Source organism: Juglans microcarpa x Juglans regia, chromosome 5S (genome assembly GCF_004785595.1).
Source record: "Juglans microcarpa x Juglans regia isolate MS1-56 chromosome 5S, Jm3101_v1.0, whole genome shotgun sequence".
Taxonomy (NCBI): domain Eukaryota; kingdom Viridiplantae; phylum Streptophyta; class Magnoliopsida; order Fagales; family Juglandaceae; genus Juglans; species Juglans microcarpa x Juglans regia.
This window is the reverse complement of record NC_054603.1, coordinates 15131911-15153249: the sequence shown is the minus strand read 5'-3', so window position 1 is coordinate 15153249 and position 21339 is coordinate 15131911. Positions and strand designations below refer to the sequence as shown.

Below are 21339 nucleotides of genomic sequence, written 5' to 3'. Positions count from 1 at the left end.
ATCAAAAGATCATTGTTATGCAGAGAACATTGAAAAGTTCAATTCACTCGTAGGGAAGGTAATTCTGTGGCACATGCCTTAGCAAAAGCTGTTGTGAAGATGGAAGCTGAGCAAGTATGGGTTGAAAGTGGTCCAAAATTTATTTCCAGTCTATTGTTAAAAGATAAGTCATGTAATGGCTGAGTTTGATTAATGAAAGTGATGTTTATTTAAAAAAAAAAATAGTGAGGTTTTGGGCTTTAGCTAAAAGGAAAATAATAGTGTGACTACCAAATATACCCATCAAATGTGTCCACTCATATTTTTTTTCCTTAATAATTATGTAAGTGGCTATTAATGAATTTATATATTTTTTATTTTTTCTTAATGGTTAAGGATGTTTAAAAAATACTTAAAGAAAAAGAAACAAAAAAAAAAAAAAAAATTCATTTGTACTAGTGTGTACATTTGGTAGGCAACCTAGCATTATCCATCAAAGAATAAAAACAATTAAACTCTCAATATAAGAGAATTGGTAATTTGAAGTGAAATTAGTGTGTTAGGATTGAGTGATATAACTTGTTTAAGTGAATTGATCGGATTACAATTTCTTCATAAACGACATTTAGGGTTAACATATTTCATTACAATTAACTAACACGATATGAAATTCAGCACAAACTTAGCAAATAAGAATTGAAGAATTCGACTCGATTAATTAAATGGGATGAATTAAAATTGATTCATATATTCTACAAGTTCCATTAAAAACTCGAATCCAACACAAAAACAAATTTATAGCCCTAGTTTCTTTGACTATCAATTTTTTTTAAGGAAAAATTATTGTTCGGGTCCTTGAAATTTGATTTTTTGTTTTTTTCCTGATATTTTGGTTTGGGAAATTTTAAATTGATCGGTTAGGTGCCTTTCAAAAAGGCCCCTCTATTCTTTTTTATATATGAAAAGGTCCCTCTATTTAAGTTGTTAAACCAATAACAGAATACGCTGACATGGTAAATACATGTCATCTCACCACCAATCATAAAATGGCACCTATCATATATACACAATCAGCACAAAATACTAAATATTATAAATTATAAAACAAATCTGAAAAATTACAAATATTAAACAATAAACTAAAATTAAAATACATAATTATTTCGAAAGATAAAATATAAAAGAAGCAAAACGAAAATTCATAAACTAACGTTGTTTAAGAAATTCGGTTGGCAAGTAGTAAAGGCTTTCGACTTGGGGTATGCTCCCATGTCTAATGTTCAAAATTTCTTAGGTGTAAATAATTTTTAAGGGCCATCAGATTGAGGAATTTTCTCTTTAAATTATTCAATATGCACTTGTTGAAAACTTCATACTGAAAACCTGTGTACCCCAAAATTAATCGGGACGTTATTCTTAGACATCCGGTACCAATACAAAAAACCTATTGTTTAAGAGATCACAAGTACAACAGTTCAAAATTCAACTAAAAAGTATTTTTTATGCTATATTAATAAAAAAATTCTTTTTATCAGTCATTATTCACCTCTCATACTTCATACCCTATAAAAAATATTTCATATCCTATAAAAAATACATCACACTTTATAAAAAAATTATAAATGTGAAAATGAATATCATTCATAGTAAATCCCATATTAATACTATAAATACTCGGAAGAAGCCGTCTTTTTTATAGTTTCCACGTTAAAGTAAGGTCTCTGTCTTCTTGAGCGTTGGTTTCCATGAAGAACAGTAGACAGAGAAACGGAGAAGTAGAGGCCTTCGAAAAGGAAGAAGCAGAAGCAGAAGTAGCACATGAAAACGGACGTGTCTCAGAAGTCGTATTGGGTTTGGACGGTGGAACCACTTCCACTGTCTGTGTGTGCATTCCATTCCTTCCCTTTTCTGACCACGACCTCGCAGACCCTCCCCCCGTTCTCGCACGGGCCGTCGCTGGTTGCTCCAACCACAATAGCGTCGGAGGTACCTGCTTTTAACTTCTTCTTCTTCTTTTTTTTTTTCTACAGAATAAAAAAATTGTTTTCCTTGTCTTTCTTGAGAGCCAAACAGAATGTCTTCTATCTGTATTTTTGAAAAGTTTGACTTGTTATGGAACTCTCTCTCTTTTGGAACTGCTTTTCGGGTTTGTTCTTCTGGAAATCTTTACTTCTCTCCTTAGTGTTTAGCTTCTGTACTTGTGTCTTATATTTGAAGCCCAAACGTGAAGTGTTTTAAAATTTCCAATTGTTGTGTGACTTTGGAGTACCTGAATTTTTTTAAGCCTTTTAATCTCGAACAGAATTCGATCAAATCTGCACTGATGTACTATTTCATTCGCGTAGTCAAGTGAATTGTTTAATATATTAATAATTTGCTAATTTGGCCACGTTTCTTAACCCCTTTTTATTTTTCACGTAGATTTGCTTTCCCTGATTTATGCCTCCGTAATCGTCCCAATATATTTCTCAGTTTAGACCCATTAGGGTGCAGCCTAGAGTCAAATAGCGGGCTTGGATGAGGTGTTGACTCACACAGTCCTGCTTCAATTATGCATTAGGAGTTCTCCTGGATTATAGGGGGTCGTGTATTAGAGCTTTATTCTTTGGGATGGATCCGATGGATCCTGCCTTGGTGAGGTTTCAGGGCATTAAAAAAAATCATGGTCTACCCAAAATTTTTATCTTTATAAATAGTTGGCGAGTTCTGAGCCTATGGATCTAGCCAAAGTGTTGATGTTTCCCTGTGTAAACCTAAAGCACTGGTTTCTGTTCAAGAAAAGAGTTAATTTCTTTTTGTTTGCCTGATAGTGGCCCTGTTCAAATTACCCATTAATGTTTGATTTCCCAAACATTTTTTAAATATCCTCAAGAATCTCATCGAAAAAAGTCCTACAACTTGTTTTTCTGATTCTTGGAAATTTAGAGACTAGATATCAGGTTGTCTGTTTTAACCAAATTCAATAGGCTTCCATGTCTTTTCTCATAGTCTAAGCCCATTTTCTTTTGCTGTAACTAGTCTAGTAATGCTCTCAGCCATTACCACATCCTCCTTATCATGAGTCTCATTATAGGTCTTGGCTTTTTTTGTGTGGATGAATAGCCATCTCCATGTGCAATCTCATCTTGGTCTCAAAATTTCAGTTCTTATATTCCCTGAGGTTTGAGGGTAATGAGAGGGACAGAATGTTATGGAAGCATACGGGTGGTAAAAAGTTTTCGGTACAGTCTTATTATAAGGTGTTGACTGTTCAACATTGTTCTCCTTTTCCTTGGAAGCGTATTTGGACGTCTCATGTGCCTTCCAAAGTCGCTTTTTTTCATATGGACAACATCACTTGGAAACATTTTGATGATCGATAATTTGAGAGAGCGTGGTTTTGTTGTTATGGAGTGGTGTTTCATGTGTAAGAAACATAGCAAATCTGTGGACCATTTACTTCTGCACTGCGAGGTGACAAAGGCATTGTGGGATGGTGTTTTCAGTAGAGTTGGGCTGTTTTGGGCGATGCCTCTGAAAGTAGTGGATTTAGTTGCGTGCTGGCTGGGGTCTCAAAGTTCTCTTCAAGTGGCTGCTGTGTGGAAGATGGTTCCTTTGTGTCTCATGTGGTGTATTTGGTGGGAAAGGAACGAGTGATGCTTTAATAATAAGCTGCACACTATGGGGGAAATCTGGATCTTCTTTGTATTTTCTTTATTTCAATGGTTTTTTGCAATAGTGCTTAATGGAGCTTCAGCTCATGATTTTCTGTTTTCTGTTTTCCTCTTTTTAGAATGTAATTATGTGTTTTCTTTTGTAGACTTCCTGTGTACATGGGCTTCGCCTATTACATTTGTTGAATAAAATTCCATCTTACTTATAAAAAGAAAAAAAAAATGATAAGCTTTTCTTCCTCTCTTTACTGGTTATCAAATTTGCCTTTGTCATTTCAACTAAGCTTGTTTTATGCAGCTTGGTCAATCTCATTGTTGTTGTAATCATATCTTGGCCATATAAGCTGTACTTGGGCTTAGCCTACTTCTATGAATAAAATTTTCTTGATTACCTATCAAAAAAATCTTGGCCATATAAGCTCCAGAACCACTTTTCTGTTCCTTGTCTTGATTATAAGTTCTTTTCTTTATCAGTAATCCTGGTTTACTTAAATTAGATGAGTACATGTGGTAATCATGTTATGCAAGGTCCAAGGTCCAAGTTAAGAAATCCGATTTCATCAGCATGGCGTTTGTAGCAGAATGTATGAGTCAACAATATAATAAAGTCAGTAAATTTCTTCAGTAGTGTTCACTAAATTCTTCAGGTCATGCTATAACTATGGAAATGCAAACAAACAAAAAAAGCACTCAACAATGGAGACCCATTCATCTTTATTGTTCTCAAATGATGGAGAAGAAATCGATAATTGTTCTCATTCTCATGTTTGACAGTTTTTAATTTTTCTCCGTCTACTGATTTTACAGAGACTGCTTCCAAAAATACATTGGAACGGGTTATGGCTGAAACCCTCTGTAAATCGGGTTCAACTTGGTCTGCTGTTCGTGCTGTTTGTTTAGGTGTTTCTGGTGTTAACCATCCAAGGGATCAGGAAAGAATACTAAAGTGGCTAAGGTATATTGTTCTGAATATTATTTTGGTCTTTTTTTATTCTGTAAAGTTATATTTTAACTCTCTGCTATATGTTACATATCCAAAAGAAAAAAAGAATTCTGCTATGTGTGCAAAGTTGAGATTTGATCCCTAATTGATATTTTATTGCAAATTTAAAATTTCTTGAATTCCATTTTTAACAAGGAAGCTGTTGCTTTTTTCAACCAATGGCTATGCTTCCATGATTCTAGTATGAATTACATAGGGCCATAGGCTAGGAAAATGCGTTCCTAAACCTATAGACTCATAGGATAACAGCCTTTCTGTATGCTTTTTAGCCTTCTACTTCCACTGCTTCTGCACCTCGTTGTTCCTCTATTTTTTTTTTTTTTAAATAAGTAAACGATTGTATTAATAAGAATAGGCATAGCCCAAGTACTCTGCAGGGGTTGGCCTAAGTGGTGAAGGCCTTGGTCTTGGATATCATTCCCTTCAAGGTCCAAGGTTCAACACCTCATGGGTGCAAACAATCCTTTGGAGCCACACTCTAGATGAAAAACCAGTGACTTAACCAGGGAAACTTTCGAGGGTGCGGTGCACAGGACTGAGGTTTACTCTACAAGGGTGGGTCCAAAGGGCCTTGCCTTTGAGAGGTTCCCTGACATTAAAAAAGAAAAAAAAAAAAAAAAGTAAACAAGATGGTATACAAGAGGTGACACCTATCTAGAAAGAAGAAATAGAAACAAGAAAATCATGAAAATCAAGACATTTGAAATCAACAACTGTGACCCATAAAAACAAGGTTCTAACAAAAAGTAATCTAAGCTCTTCCAATGAGCGCTCATTGTCTTAAACCTCCAGTCATTACGCTTCTGCCATATGCACCACAGAATATAGATAGGAACCATCTTCCACATAGCTGTGATTTGTGGAATACTGCCTAGATTTGTCCAACTGGCTAGAAGCTCAACCACAGTGGTAGGCATAACCTAGGCTAGCTCTAATCATCTGAATACATCTTCCCATAACACTCTATCAACCTCACAATGTAGTAGAAGATGATTCACAGTCTCCCAACTTTTTTTGCACATACAACACCAATCCACTATAATCACCCTACATTTCCGTAAATTATCCATCGTCAAAATCTTACCCAGAGAAGCTATCCAAGCAAAGAACCCCGCTTTTTGGGGGGTGCCTTGTTTTCTCTAGAATCTTCTCCATGGAAAGTGATTGTTTTGCAATTGTGTGAGTGTAATGCCCGTCCTTATGGTGAGACTTTTTATAAAATATTTTGATAAAGGACGACGGGAATTACTATTCGATTTAAAACTTTTTACTTGCATACCCAGAGTGCAAGACTATACGTTTATATCATAAAATGTCCTTTTAGAATCAAAGAGGTTTACAGCAGAAAACATTAATCTTACAATAAAAGGGTCCCTCGTACGATTAAAACTCATGCCTAGACTTCCGTGCTCTTCCTCATAGGCCTTGTCTGTCCTGATGCGTACTTCTCATTCTGTCCCTGTGAGGGGGGGGAGGGACATGCATAAAAACTAAAATGAGTCGAAGACTCGTAAGCATTACTTCATACGGTTAAAATATAACAACATAGGTTTTCATTTATGCATTCATCATTCATACATACTATACGTGCATGCTTACATACATACGTGCGTTCTTTTTGAAAACGTCACTGGACAGGATTTTCCTTTTAAAAATGGACTTTCTTTTCGTAAAACGTGTCCCACGTCAGTGCCTTCATTTCTTCAAGAATGCGGTGCATTCTTACATATGTGCGTTCGTGCATTCATGCATACATGTGTTCATACATACATACATACATACATACATTCTTTATTATCACTTTCATAGGCCAGTACACACTGTTACACCCCGTGTGTTGGGGTTAGCGGTCTTCCTTTTGACCTGGACTCCGTCCGTGGCCACGGGTTGGGAATCCCTTTCATAGGGGGTAGCACTGGGTGCACTTCCAGTACTACTTACCCGGCATTGCAATCTGCCCATTCATTGGTACCCTTTCATTCATTCATGTAGCCGTTACGTGTGTTCATACATTTCATGCTTTCATTCATTCATGGCTTTTCATTCGCTCATGCCAGCTCTGAAGAGCTGGAGCTTTTATTCAGTTCTTTCTTTCATTTAACAGTCATTTCATGAGAAAACATTCATTTAAGATTCAGTTCATGGGAAAACATTTCTTTTCATGAGAAAACATCATTTCATGAGCATGGGCTTAAACATCCTCTTTCATGACATCCATAAGCATCACCTCATGGCATTCATAAAAGTATCAGTTCGTAGCATCCATAAAACATAAAAGCACGGGCTTAAACGTCGTCTTTCATGGCATTCGTAAGTATCACCTTAAACGTCGTCTTTCGCGACATCCACGAACATCACCTCGTGGCACTCACGAAAGCGTCGGTTCGTAGGATCCATAAAAGCGTCAGTCTCAGCTCGTCTTTTGTGCATTTCATCCGTTCGTGGATTTTCTTAGAAAATACATACAATAGATACATCGTATAGTCATCCATTCACATGCGTACAATTAATACTTTCGTTGCGTAAAAAGGAGCTGCCAAGGCGGGCCGTACATACTTATACCATTGAACCATTAGCATTTTCTTTTGTAAAACGTCTTTCGTGTCTTTTCGTAAGGCATCGTGAGGAAAAATGTTTCGTTTCGTTTCTTTATATTTTAAGAAGACTCTAGAAGGGCATGAACGTAACACTTACCTGGACTCTATGCTACTTGCATATCATGCAGTCCATTCATGTGCTTGTCAGATGGCAACCTACATGCATACACATACCTTAGCATCATTCTCTATCTAATGCATAAGCAACTTAAACTATAAATAGAATTACGCTATACTTGGAACACTCCCCTTCTATCCCGTATACTTACGTGCCCTTTATTATGTTAAAACTTTTGGGGACTACTTACGATCACCACGTCTTCCAACTCAACATCTTGCCTCGAGTGCTCATCCACTTAAGTGAACCCATGATTCACCTTAGGATTAAGACACTAAGACATTCGTCTTATCCTCCTTATTGAACTCATCTTGATGCATGACTCAGACCAACTAAGTCACACATCTCAATCCTAGACAATACACCCGTCACTACCTCCATGCATCCTAGCCCATACTAAATCTTCATTCCCATCCATACAAGCCACACAGCTCTAAGCCAATTCTGAGGCTTAAGCATTGTGTAACTGTGCTCAGGACAGATTACCCATTACATATGGTGAATCCGTCCGGCACATGTCTAACCAGATTACACATGTACTTTACCCCTTTATCACTTAAGATCAACATATAATATGTTGATCACCTGCTCGTAGGGATAAGGGCCATACTCCGATACCAACCTTCTCTTAATCCGGCTAGCATGACTTTTTATACTATCCGTCCCTTTTGACAGTTCATCCCAACACTTAACATGACTAGACTCCATTCACCATTACGCCTTATGTCAAGTCATATAGCTCGAGACTATAACCAAGCTATACCATGACCTTGTCACGTCACCTGACATCCCGATACGTCATTTCTTACATCAACCCTTAACTCATTACGAGTACGGTTCCCCACGTACTCCTGTCACATCGTGACATCTCGTCACGTTTTTTGCTACGCCATTTCTACAATAACTCTTCACTCATTATAAGCACGGCTGTCAATAACCACGTCACTTCGTGACATTACCCAGTCATACTTCCGCTGCGTACTCTTACACTTATTCTGCTACTTCACGCATACTCCTAGCCATAAGTCCATCACGGTGACACTTGTCACTTCAGACTACACGCTACGCCATAACTACTTCGGGACATTGTTTCACAGTTCCCGACACTATTCACCACGTTCCACGCTTATTAATCACACAACCATCTTTATCTCTGCAACACGCCACATGAAGTGTCGCTGCCTCGTGGAGTACACTCCACGTATACTCCCTTTTCACATGCTACAATCTATCATCAATATGGCATACCCGTCATACGATGCATCACTCCACCACATGGAGTACACTTCTCGTGTACTCCCTTCATACACACTACGACCCATCACCATTATGACATACTTGCCATATGGTGCATCTCTCCACCACATAAAGTACACTCCACTTGTACTCTTCTCATTCCACAATACTCTAGGAGGGTATATTTTACATATACTCTCCTTATTCCACACTACGCCACGTCACCATTATGGTATACTCGCCATATGGTCCGTCTCTCCACCACATGGAGTACACTTCATGTGTACTCCATTCACACACCACGCCATACAGAGTACACTCCACGTGTACTCTTCCCATTCCACAATATGCTAGGAGAGTATATTCTACATATACTCTCCTTATTCCACACTACGACACATCACCATTATGACATACCTGCCATATGGTGCGTCACTCCACCACATGGAGTACACCATTCACCATTACGCCATATCACCATTATGGCATACCCGCCATATGGTGCATCACTCCACCACATAGAGTACACTCTACGTGTACTCCCTTTCACACGCTACAACCTATCACTATTATGGCATAAGCGCCACATGGTGTAGCACTCCATCACATAAAATACACTTATCGCGTACTCCCTTCATACACGCCACATCACCATTATGGCATACTTGCCATATGGTGCATTAATCCACCACATGGAGTACATTCCGCTCGTACTCCCTTCACACACGTTACGCCACACAGAGTACACTCTACGTATACTCTTCCGATTCCACAATACGCCAGGAGAGTATATTCTACATATACTCTTCTTATTCCACAATACGCCACGTCACCATTATGACATACCCGTCATATGGTGCGTCACTCTACCACATAGAGTACACTCCACGTGTACTCTCCTCACACACGTTACGCCACACAGAATACTCTACATATACTCTTCCCATTCCACAATACGCCAGGAGAGTATATTCTACATGTACTCTCCTTATTCCACACTACACCACTTCACTATTATGGCATACCCGCCATATGGTGCGTCACTCCACCACATAGAATACACTCCATGTGTACTCTCCTCACACGTTACGCGACACAGAGTACACTCTACATATACTCTTCTCATTCCACAATACGCCAAGAGAGTATATTCTACATATACTCTCCTTATTCCACACTACGCCACGTCACCATTATGGCATACCTGCCATATGGTGTGTCACTCCACCACATAGAGTACACTCCACGTGTACTCTCCTCACACACGTTACGCCACACAGAGTACACTCTACGTATACTCTTCCCATTCCACAATACGCCAGGAGAGTATATTCTAGATACTCTCCTTATTCCACACTACGCCACACATAGTACACTCACCGTGTACTGTTCCCACTCCACATGCTACGTCACCAATAAAACACATACTCTGCAACCACACTACACCGCACAGTCCACAACACTGCACAACATAATTTCCAACTACGCTCCACACTTCACAACGCACTACACAGATAAGCCCAACACTTCACTACACAGAATGCCCAACACTTCACAGCACAACACATCTCCATACTACAAAACAATTCCACTAATATTAACAGCACAGTCCACAACCTAATCAACTAATCAATACCTAACATAATAACGAGAGATAGAGGGTTATACCATCAATGAGATAACCCATGCGTTGCTCACTGATCGTCACAGCCAATGACGTTGGAAAGGTCGTACGTGGTGGCTAACCCACGTACGTTGACTGTTTGAGCGTTTGAATAGCTAAGTGTGGTCTTGGAAGAGCTCGTGATGGCCTTGTGATGGTGGAAAGGAGCGTAACACGGCGGATCTAGCCGTGTACAGTGGCGGTCAGTCACGCACAGTGACTGTCCATCACATGCAGTGGTTACCCACTACATAAAGTGGTGGTTTGGGACCTTGGGTTCAGCTAAGGGAGGTGCGGTGGAACTCATGGTGGCGTCGAGGTAGCAACACGGTGGCTCACGGCAGCGGTTCAAGGCCGTGAAGTGGATGAGAGGCCGTGGGAGAGTGAGAGAGAGTGCGTGCATGGGTGGCAGATCGGGGATATGGGCGGTTGGGATAGCTCGGTGGTGGCCTAAGGAGGCTGGAGATGGTGGTCATCTGCCGTGGGTGGCAGTGCACGGCGGTGGAGGGTGTGAAACCCGTGCATTGGAGAGAGGGAGAAGTCGTGCGTGGAGGAGAGGCTATGGGCCTCGGGTCACATGGAGGAGGAAGAGGAGGAGTTATGGTGGCCAGGGGAGGCACTTGGTGGCTGTGGGTGCTGCGCACGGCGGCGCTAGAGGTCTCGCACGGTGAAGCCGTGCGTGGGTCTCTTGTGCGTGCATGCTACAGGGAAGGTGGCTGCATGGGAGGGGCTGAGTTCATTGGAGGGTGATGACCAGTGGCAGAGGAAGCTGCCGTGGAAGTGGTGGCGCCATTGAGCGGCGCAAGGCGGTGCTACGTGCATCAAGTCCATTCGGGCTGTGCACTGCCATGAGGGAGAGAGAGGTTGGGGCTGGGCTGGTTGAGCTCGCCGGAGTGAGGCGGAGCTGGTGGTGCCGGCGGTGAGGTCTGGCTATGCACGGCAGCCCGAGGCTGAGCAGTGGAGGCTTCGGCGTGAAGGGGCTACGTACAACGTATGCCGAAGGAGAGAGGGAGGAGAAAGAGAGAGCTGGGGAAAAGTGAGAGAAAGAGGGAGGTGTCTGGGTATTTAATCCAGTCCCTTCGTCTGGGGATTCTCAAAACGATCTAACGTTGAGATATTAAAATACTGATTTGAAAATGCGTAAACATTAACTTAATTAAAATCACTTAGAGGAATTAAGGTAAATATTATTTTAAACTAACTTTAGTTTATAAAATAATATTTCTTTATCATTAATAAAATGATGAAGTCTTATTTAATATATTTAAAAGGATAAAACCATTTAATTTAATTAAAGCTTTCAACATAATTTAAATCCCATAATATTTTAAATAATTGAAATCATTTTAATAATTAATATTGAAATGATTTCCAACAATTATAATATTTTTGGAGCTCTTCAAGAATATTATAATTGTCGTATTTAAAATCAAGCTTAGTTCAATAACACTGGAAATATTTCTTATAAATATTTTCAGTATATTTAAAACACTGGGCGTGCCTTAGAAATCACCTAATATCTTGAGAGACATGTCATCGTGGTTCGGCATGCATGACGAGGCTCGCAGTCGCTAGTGAGAAGGGTAGCAATTCACATAATCTCTGCCCTCGGGATTTGCTTACGTTATAAAGATGGAACGTACGTCAGAAAGAGAGAAGCGTACGTAAGAAGGAAGGATCAGGGTATTACAGTGAGTGACTTATAGAAAGAGCGAAGCTCATCGTTCCTTTCAAAGATACTTATCAAACAAAGAGACTATATGTATAGATATAAACAAATGTAAAAGAGAGAACAAATTCCTTGTATAGATGACATCAAAGAAATTTGTAATCTGAATGTAGGGAACAGAAGATTTAATTCAAAGTGAAAGTGGGTTTTTAGGGTTTTGGCATTCCTGTATACCTTTCCCATTGGTTGCTTGAGATGGTGTCTTATATTCGAGACCAAGGGTATGGTTTTCTTAAGAGCTGCCTGTCTTTCCCATGCTCACTTTGAAAGGTGGAGCATTAAAGATTTTTTTTTAATGACGAGGAACCCGAAGTCCATGCAAATGTAACATCTAGTATTAAAAATATTTCACAGAAGGATATCAAATATTTATTTCAACTCAGTTGATTCAACCTGTCCTTTATAGATGCGTACAGATACTCCTTATTTGCGTCACAAAAAAACCTTTGTAGTTTCTCTAAAGTTTCGTCTTACTGGGTTCAGAAACAAAGGTTATAGTTTGTCTGATGTTTACAATGGTATCAGCAGATGGAGCAATGAGGTATATCATAAATGAAAAAGTAGTTTAAAAGATTTCTATGAAAGTTTTGGCTAAATTTGGGAAATGCCTGAATAGTCATTAATAGTATTTCTTTCAACATCATAAATATATGGAGCTCTATTTTGACAATGAAAAATGCTGAATAGCTGTTTTGCTTATGTTTCTTTCTGTTTTATGTTTTATTGTACATATCAAATATTGAGGTATATAGGATAAGATAGGACATCTTCTAAACAGATGAAGAAGACAAGTTTTTACCTATGTGAGAATAATGCTGTTGCAATGCCTTGATGACCAATGCTCTTTGAGATCTGGCCAGTAGAAGGGTCCCCAGATTTTGCTATTCCTTGATGCTTAGTGTTCTTTTGCCCTTTCTTCCACTATATTGTTGCTTTGAGACACTCATGCATTCTTGCCTGCACTGTTAAATGCACCTAAATTTTGTCCCATTTTATATGGGTGAGTCTTGTATATTTTCTTCTTATTACTTGTATTGGTACCTGATGACTGGGAAACTGGTTTTGAATCTTGTACACTCAGGGATATATTCCCTAGCCATGTAAAGCTATATGTTCACAATGATGCCCTAGCAGCTCTAGCAAGTGGGACCATGGGAAAGCTTCATGGATGTGTTTTAATTGCCGGTACAGGATGCATTTCTTATGGTTTTTCTAAAGATGGTAGAGAAGCACGAGCTGCAGGTGCAGGACCTGTTTTAGGTGATTGGGGAAGGTATGTGTTTAAATAATCTTCGTCTGCTTTAGTTCATTGCTGTCCATGACGAGGATGTGTTATTTATTTAATCTGTACACATCATTTTCATAAGTAACTGGAAGTTTTGGCAGTGTATTAATACCACGATTTGAAAATGATCTGAAGAAACTAAGTTCTGGAAAACAATAATGTTGTTTTCATTTTGAATGGTTTTCAATAAGCCTATAGGCAATCATTGAGTGCTCATTACTCTATAAAAAAAACTTAAATTGTCAAAATTTTGCGTTTAAGGAGCCCCATACATTGGATAAAGATTCTGCTGAAGCATTATTGTTGTTGCAGATTCTATTCAAATTTTCATATATTGATATTTTCACAAATTTGATGGATGATGATATGTGATAACTTGTAGTGGCTATGGGATTGCTGCACAGGCATTAACAGCAGTAGTGAAGGCTCATGATGGTCGTGGTCAACAGACGATGCTTACAGATAGTATTTTGAAGGCTCTTGGCCTTTCTTCTCCTGATGAACTGATAGGGTATCTCTCTTGAAACTCTTTGCAATGGTTGTCATATGTGCTCATAATTGCTAATTAAATTTTCAAATCACATGGTTCTCACTTGCTTGGGTTTAGGGTTCATCAACCTAAGGGTTTTATTTCGTTGCTCTGGACTGGTCTTTGGAGAGACCTAGTTCCTCTTTCTCAGAATCTTTGTTTAGGAAAAAAACATTAATTAACATAGATGGACAGCTAGCTTCGGTCAATACGAGTTGTTGGTCGTAAAAGATACTCTCTCACTACTGTCATGCCATGCAGGTGGACAATCCGTTGGCAGTGTTGGGGTGAGGTGGGTCAGATTTGAGAGACCTAGTTTCAGTGGTTTCAATGGTAGTGCATGTGAAGCCAACACGAGCCTCATGCATTGGTTGTTTTGCAGTGCATCTTGGAGGAATTGAGTGATCGGTGGTTGGGGGTTGAATGGAGCAGCACACGAGTAGATCACTAGAAGGCAATAGATCGGGCTGGAACTGACCTAGAGGAGAAAAAAATGCGAAGAACAGGGGGAAGAAAACTTATAAACATGAGGACGGGGAAGAGGAAACTGAGACTCCTCCCCTCTCTGGTGGGAAAAAAAAAAAAAAAAAAGAGAAAAGGAGATGGGTTGTCTTTTGGGGGCTTCAGCTTGGAAGAGAATGGAGAGAGACCCATTGTTGTGTTGTATCATGTATTGAAATTTATTATTGCGAGGATTTTCTCTTTTTTTTTAGAAAGTGGGATTGCCTTGATATGAAGAAATTGTCACTACACTAGGCTTATCATTTCTTTCTTCTGTAGATATGCCCTACGTTTCCTTGATAGGGGTTTCTCTGGCGAGAGGAGGATTTTGCTACTCAATGTAGTTATTTTCTGTATTACTTTAATTGGATACAAATTTTGTTCTCAATCTAACAGTTAAAAAATGAAAGAAGGCCAGGTAGTCTGCTGAATAGTTGTTAACGTCTTTTATCAGTGTGTCCAAAGTATCACAATGCTTCATCATTTAGCTCAATTGATTTATCAAAAAAATATGAAGCCTTATTTCATCCGAAGCGAAGGACTTTAGCTCTCTTTAGGAAATGATAGGCACATGGGCTAACTGGTTTGTTTTATAGCTCATCGAATATCACAGGATGGATTCATTCAGCATATGAAGTTTTGCCATTGATTTAATGTTTTTTTTTTTTTTTTCATTGGATTTAGGTGGACTTATGCCGATCCATCTTGGGCACGCATTGCAGCACTTGTTCCAGAAGTGGTGTCTTGTGCCGAAGCAGGTGATCAAATTGCAAATAAGATATTGGTTGAAGCGGTCCAGGAACTGGCTGTGTGTGTGAAAGCTGTTGCTCAAAGACTTGGCTTGTGTGGTGAAGGTGCTCAACTTATCTATCTGTTAAAAAAGGTTTAATTGTCAGATCAAATGATTTATCTGATAATTAAATTACCTGAGTCCCATCAGGTTTAAATTTTCTTTTAATTACTGGGATGCTATGGTATATAATTACATGCAGTTTAATCTATGCATACTTATGCATTGATGTATGTATATATGAGTATAAAAGCACATGAAAAAGGCAATTAAATTTTTATCGTTCCTGTGTACTTGGGCTTTGCCTTCTCTTATGAATAAAACTTCTTGATTGCCTATAAAAAAAAAAAAGCACATGAACCCCCCCCCCCCCCCCCCAAAAAAAAAAAAAAAAAAAAAAGAAAGGAAAAAGATACGCATGCTTTATAAATACTTTTCTATTTATACCTATATTTAAAATTTTCCCACTTCTTCCTTGGTCCCTAACCATTTTAAGATGTATGTTGATTTTTGGGTGCAGACGGAAATGGTTCTTTCCCTGTTGTGATGGTTGGTGGCGTGCTTGAAGCTAACAAAAGTTGGGATATAGGAAAAGAAGTTATTAATTGCATTCGTAAACAATACCCGGAGGCTTATCCAATTAGACCAAAGGTTAGCATTCCTCCTTTTTATCGACTCATGAAATCATTGCTAATTGGTAATCTGGTCAAAGTCTCTCTCTCTACACATACACACAGACACTAAAAAGTACTTTGCAAACTAGATGTTTTATTAATAAGAGTACAAACTTTCCAAAACTTAGAAGAAGCTTATATTGTATGTTTAAAATAATAGATCCGGTGATCATAAACAAGTCTCCAGTCACTTGGGATTAGAGGAGGATAGAATTCCCAAGTGCTTGATGGAACTTTTTTTTTTTTTTATTATTTATTTATTGGTAGCGGGTGTCCGGGAACTACGTCCCAACTAATCTCGGGGGTGCAGAGGACCTTGGCAAAGAGTTTCCTGCAAGTGCACCTCGGGTAATTCAAGGGGAAAATCCCCTAGTTGGATGGCCTCTAGAGATTGTTTGCATGAGATTTGAACCTTAGACCTGAGAGGAGCATACTTGCGAGCCCAATGCCTTTACCACTTGAACCAACTCTTAGGGGTTAGATGCTTGATGAAAGACTTGGCATTTAAAATCATAAGGTTGTGGCGCCCTCAACCCCCACGTGTGATTTGGTGGAAGTCGTGACACCGGGATGATGACCACATGGATCATACACCCCATCGCCATGTGCAAGTGTGTGCAACCATGCAAAATGTGTATAGCATAGATAACGCAACGGAAAAAAAATATAGGGCAGTCAAAAAACTAAGTACTAGAAAGTTTTAAAACAATACAACCCGAAACAAAGTCCTCCAAGAGGTTAATACAATCATCCGGCTGAAATAGAGAAAATTAATACAAAGGTCCAACAACAAATAACGGGTAAAGTCCCAAGCCATCACTCCTCAGGTGGAGCTGGTTCCTCCTGCTTATACCCCTCTTCTGCATCAAAGTCTACGATTCCGTGAAGTAGATAGAAATACCACAATGAGATTTCGCAATCTCAGGAAATAAATCAGCAGAGTGACCACCAAGAGATTCAAGTATGAAATTATACAAACAAACAATGCACAACAGCCATTGAAGCAAAAAAATCCCAAAAATATCCATTTTTACAACCATCCCCAAAATGCATTTATTAGAACCACTCACGCCAAAACCCATTTGTCCCCAAAAACACATCAATTTATTATGCATGCACCATGGTCTCCCCTATGGACCATGCGCACACTCTAGCTCCCTTCGTCACACCACGGGTAACGACCATGCATGTGACTTCGTAACGAGCGATACTCAGCTTCTCACCCGGCTCATACGTACCAAGCATCTTGTAGCCCTCGCCAGCGGAGAGGTTACGAAGTCGGCATGAGAGCGTTAACCATCTCGTCCGAGCCCGTTGTTGCCTGATGACAACCCAGGGGACGTCAATTAGTTTATTATGCTCCCGAGTGATCAGAGGAGCTCCACCAAGATAATACCCCATCTCTGCTTGGGTCGTGATACATACGCACCCACAAAAATATTACCAAGACACGAAAACCCAGTTTTCAATTTTATCAACATAGCATATAACATGGCATAGTTGAATAAATCATAGTAGATATCAATAATGTTAATATGCAGATGCATGACAGGCAGTTTATTGGATGGCATGGCATAGCACACAGCAGTCACACACCACAACACAACAGTCACAAATCCACAGTTTCACAAACCCCAACTACATGCGTTTCCCATCCTCCATCTGGCCCTCGACCCAAATTCCGAGACAACTATGTCAAGTATTCCCAACACTTCCCTAGGCCCAAGGCCCTTCTCAAATATAGCCAGACTACAACAAAGTTAGCGATTATTTCATGATAGAAATACAAGGGTCGCGCTGGAGAGTTACTATGCAGAAGGTAAATATTCTGGATGATCGCGCGTGATGTTTTACGGTGTCTCACAATTGAACGAGTGCGCGCACCGTTGCGCGGATGGATAAAGACGATTAGAATAAGGCTCAGTTTGGATACCAAAACCATTTCAACCCATCTCACCTCATTTCATCATTACAATTTTCACAAATTTCCACATAAAATATAATAAATAATTCAACTTTTTTAAATCTCAAAACAATAATAATATTAAAAAAAATATTCTAAAAATATTTTATTCAACTTTCAACTTTTATCTAGAACCATCTCATCTCATTTCATCTCACTATCCAAACCCCACCTAAATCTGAACGCAGTCTGAAAATTAAAACACAAAACAAGGGGCAGAAGGCTTACTGAGGTGGCGCCAAGAGTGGCGGAGCGACATGACAACGATGGAGTAAGGTGGTAGAGGCAGATTTGGCAGGACAAAGGTCTACAAGTGGGATTTCTCTCAAAGGGGTGGCAGACCTGAAGTGCTAGTGGCTGGAGGAGAGGGTTTCCACGGCGAGGTGTGGCGGAGCACGGCGGAGCAATGACTGTGGTGGCTCTAACTTATGGGTTGAGCTAGAACCTAGGGAAGGGGATGGCGGGAAAGGGAAGTGGAGCACCTAGAGGTGGTCGCGCAGCCACCAAAACACGGCTAGGAGGGCAGTTCACGGCAGCGCTAGGGCAAAACTAATCCTAGAGGCTTCGGGAAGTAGATCTGAGGGTGAGGGAGATGCTAGAACTTGATTTGATGGAAGGAGAGATCGTTTGAGGGATGATTTGAGGGAGGAGAAGCTCGGCCTATTTATGAGTCGTGGGGTGGGTCTTGGCAAACGCAGCCGTGGCTACGATTGGGGGTGCAGGACGGCACGGACTTTGCGAGCAACACGTTGGCATGCGACGAGAGGCTTGCAGTGGCGACAAGGCTTCTCCATGGCTGATGCAAGCTCGGGAGCAGAGGGAGTTGGAGAAGACCAGAGAAGGCCCCGCTCGAATTGGGGGAAAAAGAGGTGGTGTAGACGACAGTGGTCGTGGCTCGTGCTCGATGTACGCGTGGCAAAGGCTGGCTGGTGACGGGGACGGCATAGTAGGTCACGGGCCGTGGGAGGAGGAAGGAAGAAGAAGAAATAAAAAAAGAAAGGAAAGAAAGAAGAAGAGGGTGTGGCGCTAGGGAGGGAGAAGGAAATTAAGGTTTTTACCCTTAGCTCCAAAACGGCGTCGTTCTAGTGGAGGGAAAAATTTTACTTCCCAGACCACTAAACGACATCATTTTGGAGGAGGGGCTGGGATCCTCTAGACCAAGGGCTGGGCCCAATTTCTCCTCTCTTTCAGGCCTAAACTCGGCCCGCAACACCCACAACATGAAATTTATCCACAATCATCCAATTGGGCTCAAAATTCCCTTAAAGAAGAGAATAAAAATAAATAAAAAATAAAACACTAATTTTTTGGGTCTCACAAAGGTTCTCTCCGAAAGGTATATGTGTTTTTGAAAATCACACACCCTCGCTCTTATGCATTTTTAAAAATGGTCATTTCGTCATATTTCTGTCTAGTATCCTAGTCAAAGCGCTGGCATGCGTGCCACTATGGTAGTGAACAACTCATGGGGTTAGATTTGTCCCAAAAAAGAAAACACAACGCAAGATGGGGCAAACCTTCAGGATATTCCCCCCCCCCCCCCCCCCCCCCCCCCCCGACAGATGTGCTGCAGCAGGGTGGGCCCCTGCCCCCACTCTACGGATGTCCCAAGGTATTTGTACTGGAGGAAGGAGGGGTTTCTTCCTCCACCCTGGTGAACAGGCAAGAGGCTGCAGGATGGGGAGGGGTTTCCACCCCACTGTTTTTCAACATCATTGTCATCATTCCTTGCTAAGAGCCTATCGCAGTTTTGGTGGTATCACACCAGTTTGAGGTAGCATTTCACTTACTAAGTTTGTAATTTCTCTATAAAGTTTGAGGAGCTTTAGAACAGAATAAACTGCTAGTTTGTTGTTGACACTGAAAATCTGGAGTAGATTTATGATCTTACTTGGTCCATAGTAGTTTTCACAAAAAGAAAAACTGTACATACCTAAAAGTAAGAGACGTATTTTTATCTTGTGGATGCTTAAAACTAAGTAATTGCTACATGCTGTTTCTTTTTCTTCTAAGATTTTCTTTAACAAAACAATTTGACCCATCAGGTAGAGCCTGCCGTTGGGGCAGCTTTGCTGGCCTTGAATTTCTTTCTGAAAGAATCAGAAAGGCACCATAATAGCTGACAAGGGAGTTCCTGCAACTGTTTTACTGCAAAAGATATTCAAAGGATATTGTTCTCGTCAGTGATTCTTTTTGTGTGCTGGCTTGTTGGAAAAGATACTGTGGAACTCTATACCGCCTACAGAAGATGAAAATATAATTGGTACGGATATAAAATATGTAAAATGCACCAGACTTGATCCTAATGATTTATTTCTTTATATTACACGTAGAATTAGCGAGCTTCTTAATCCTAGTATTTCTGTTAATATGATTCTGTAGTATCTGATGCCTCTCTACACTGATTATCATCTTTAAAAAGTGTCGGAAGAATATGAATTTCAGCTGGCTTTCATGCATTGGTTTGACAAAGAATAAATTACACTTCACCCTTTAGTCAAAACTTGCATATTCAATTCTATATCTATTGCCACCTGTTAAACACCACTCTCCTTTAAGGTTTGACGGTTAAGATTGTATCACATTATGATACAATGTATCGATTTTGATAGTTTATGGTGCATGCTACAGAACATGTATTGGTTAGAAGGTACAAGCTGTGTTTACCCCTTCAATAAATCATGGTGTAGTATTTGTGTTCTTATCTTGAGCTTAGAGCTTTAGTTTATGCAAATAATCCTAGAGTGATCATGGGTCAACCTTTCGATAGGATGTGAATACCATGGTGAAAAGCTGTATTTAGTATATCTTTTTTCTTAAAGAGCCTGTACAGGGCTGTACAAATTATTTTTCATTTTAATATGAATTTAGGCTAGGTAATTTCTAACATGTATCCACTATTAGCTTATTTAGCAGGAGAGGGAGCTAAGTAAACTGATTAATGGAATTATAGGTGCAGACGAGTCCAGTTTGAGTGAGTATTGAGTGTCTCAAGCTCTGTTCCTTTAATTTTAATTTGCACGAGTTGGTTTGAGCTTATCATCGAGTTCAATTTTATGTTTTTGAACCACTTTTTTGAGTGAGTTCGAACACTTTACTTTGATAAAATAGATTATTCATATTATATCCAATAATTTTATCTACAATTTGACAAATAGACTGTGTTTTATCAAATCTATCTATAGAGAGACATCATGATGATTATATTCTAAGGATTAAAACAAAACATGCATAATATGAATAACATGATTATACTTAAATCTTTTTAAATATTAAGATATTCTCATTATTCAATTAAAAATAATAATATTATAAAAAGTAAAGAACGGAAATTAGTTAAGCGTATATAACTTATATCGACTAATAATCGATCGTATTCACAAATAATTTATTTAATAAAAAAAATTGAGTCAAGTCAATATTGAGCTGCTTATATGATAGTTTTATTTATTAGAAATATTAGAGGACAATTGTAGCAGTTTATTTTCCCTGTATATATGTTTCCATATTTGTAATTGTACAAATACTATGTATCTTCTGTCTATAAATGATAATCTCCTCACAACATATTGGGCGCTGTTAGAAAGGGCTCTATATTCTTGATTGTGGCCATGCAAGT

General features: G+C 39.5%; 2 protein-coding genes across 2 annotated transcripts in view; both read left to right on the top strand.

Moving 5' to 3' along the window:
* LOC121267566 (probable protein phosphatase 2C 28) overlaps positions 1-5230 on the top strand; it is a 28310-nt gene extending 23080 nt beyond the window's left edge. The window contains exon 7 of the transcript XR_005941043.1: positions 5176-5230. The gene's annotated coding sequence lies outside the window, so the exon portion shown is untranslated. The remainder of the gene's footprint in view (positions 1-5175) is intronic.
* On the top strand, positions 1673-20173 carry LOC121267565 (N-acetyl-D-glucosamine kinase-like). The gene is made up of 7 exons (XM_041171482.1): positions 1673-1965; positions 4440-4587; positions 13060-13251; positions 13646-13774; positions 14978-15147; positions 15604-15734; positions 19766-20173. Exons 1-7 carry the CDS (start codon positions 1725-1727, stop codon positions 19841-19843), a joined length of 1089 nt encoding a protein of 362 aa, XP_041027416.1. The 5' UTR covers positions 1673-1724; the 3' UTR covers positions 19844-20173.
* The last annotated feature ends 1166 nt before the right edge of the window (positions 20174-21339 follow it).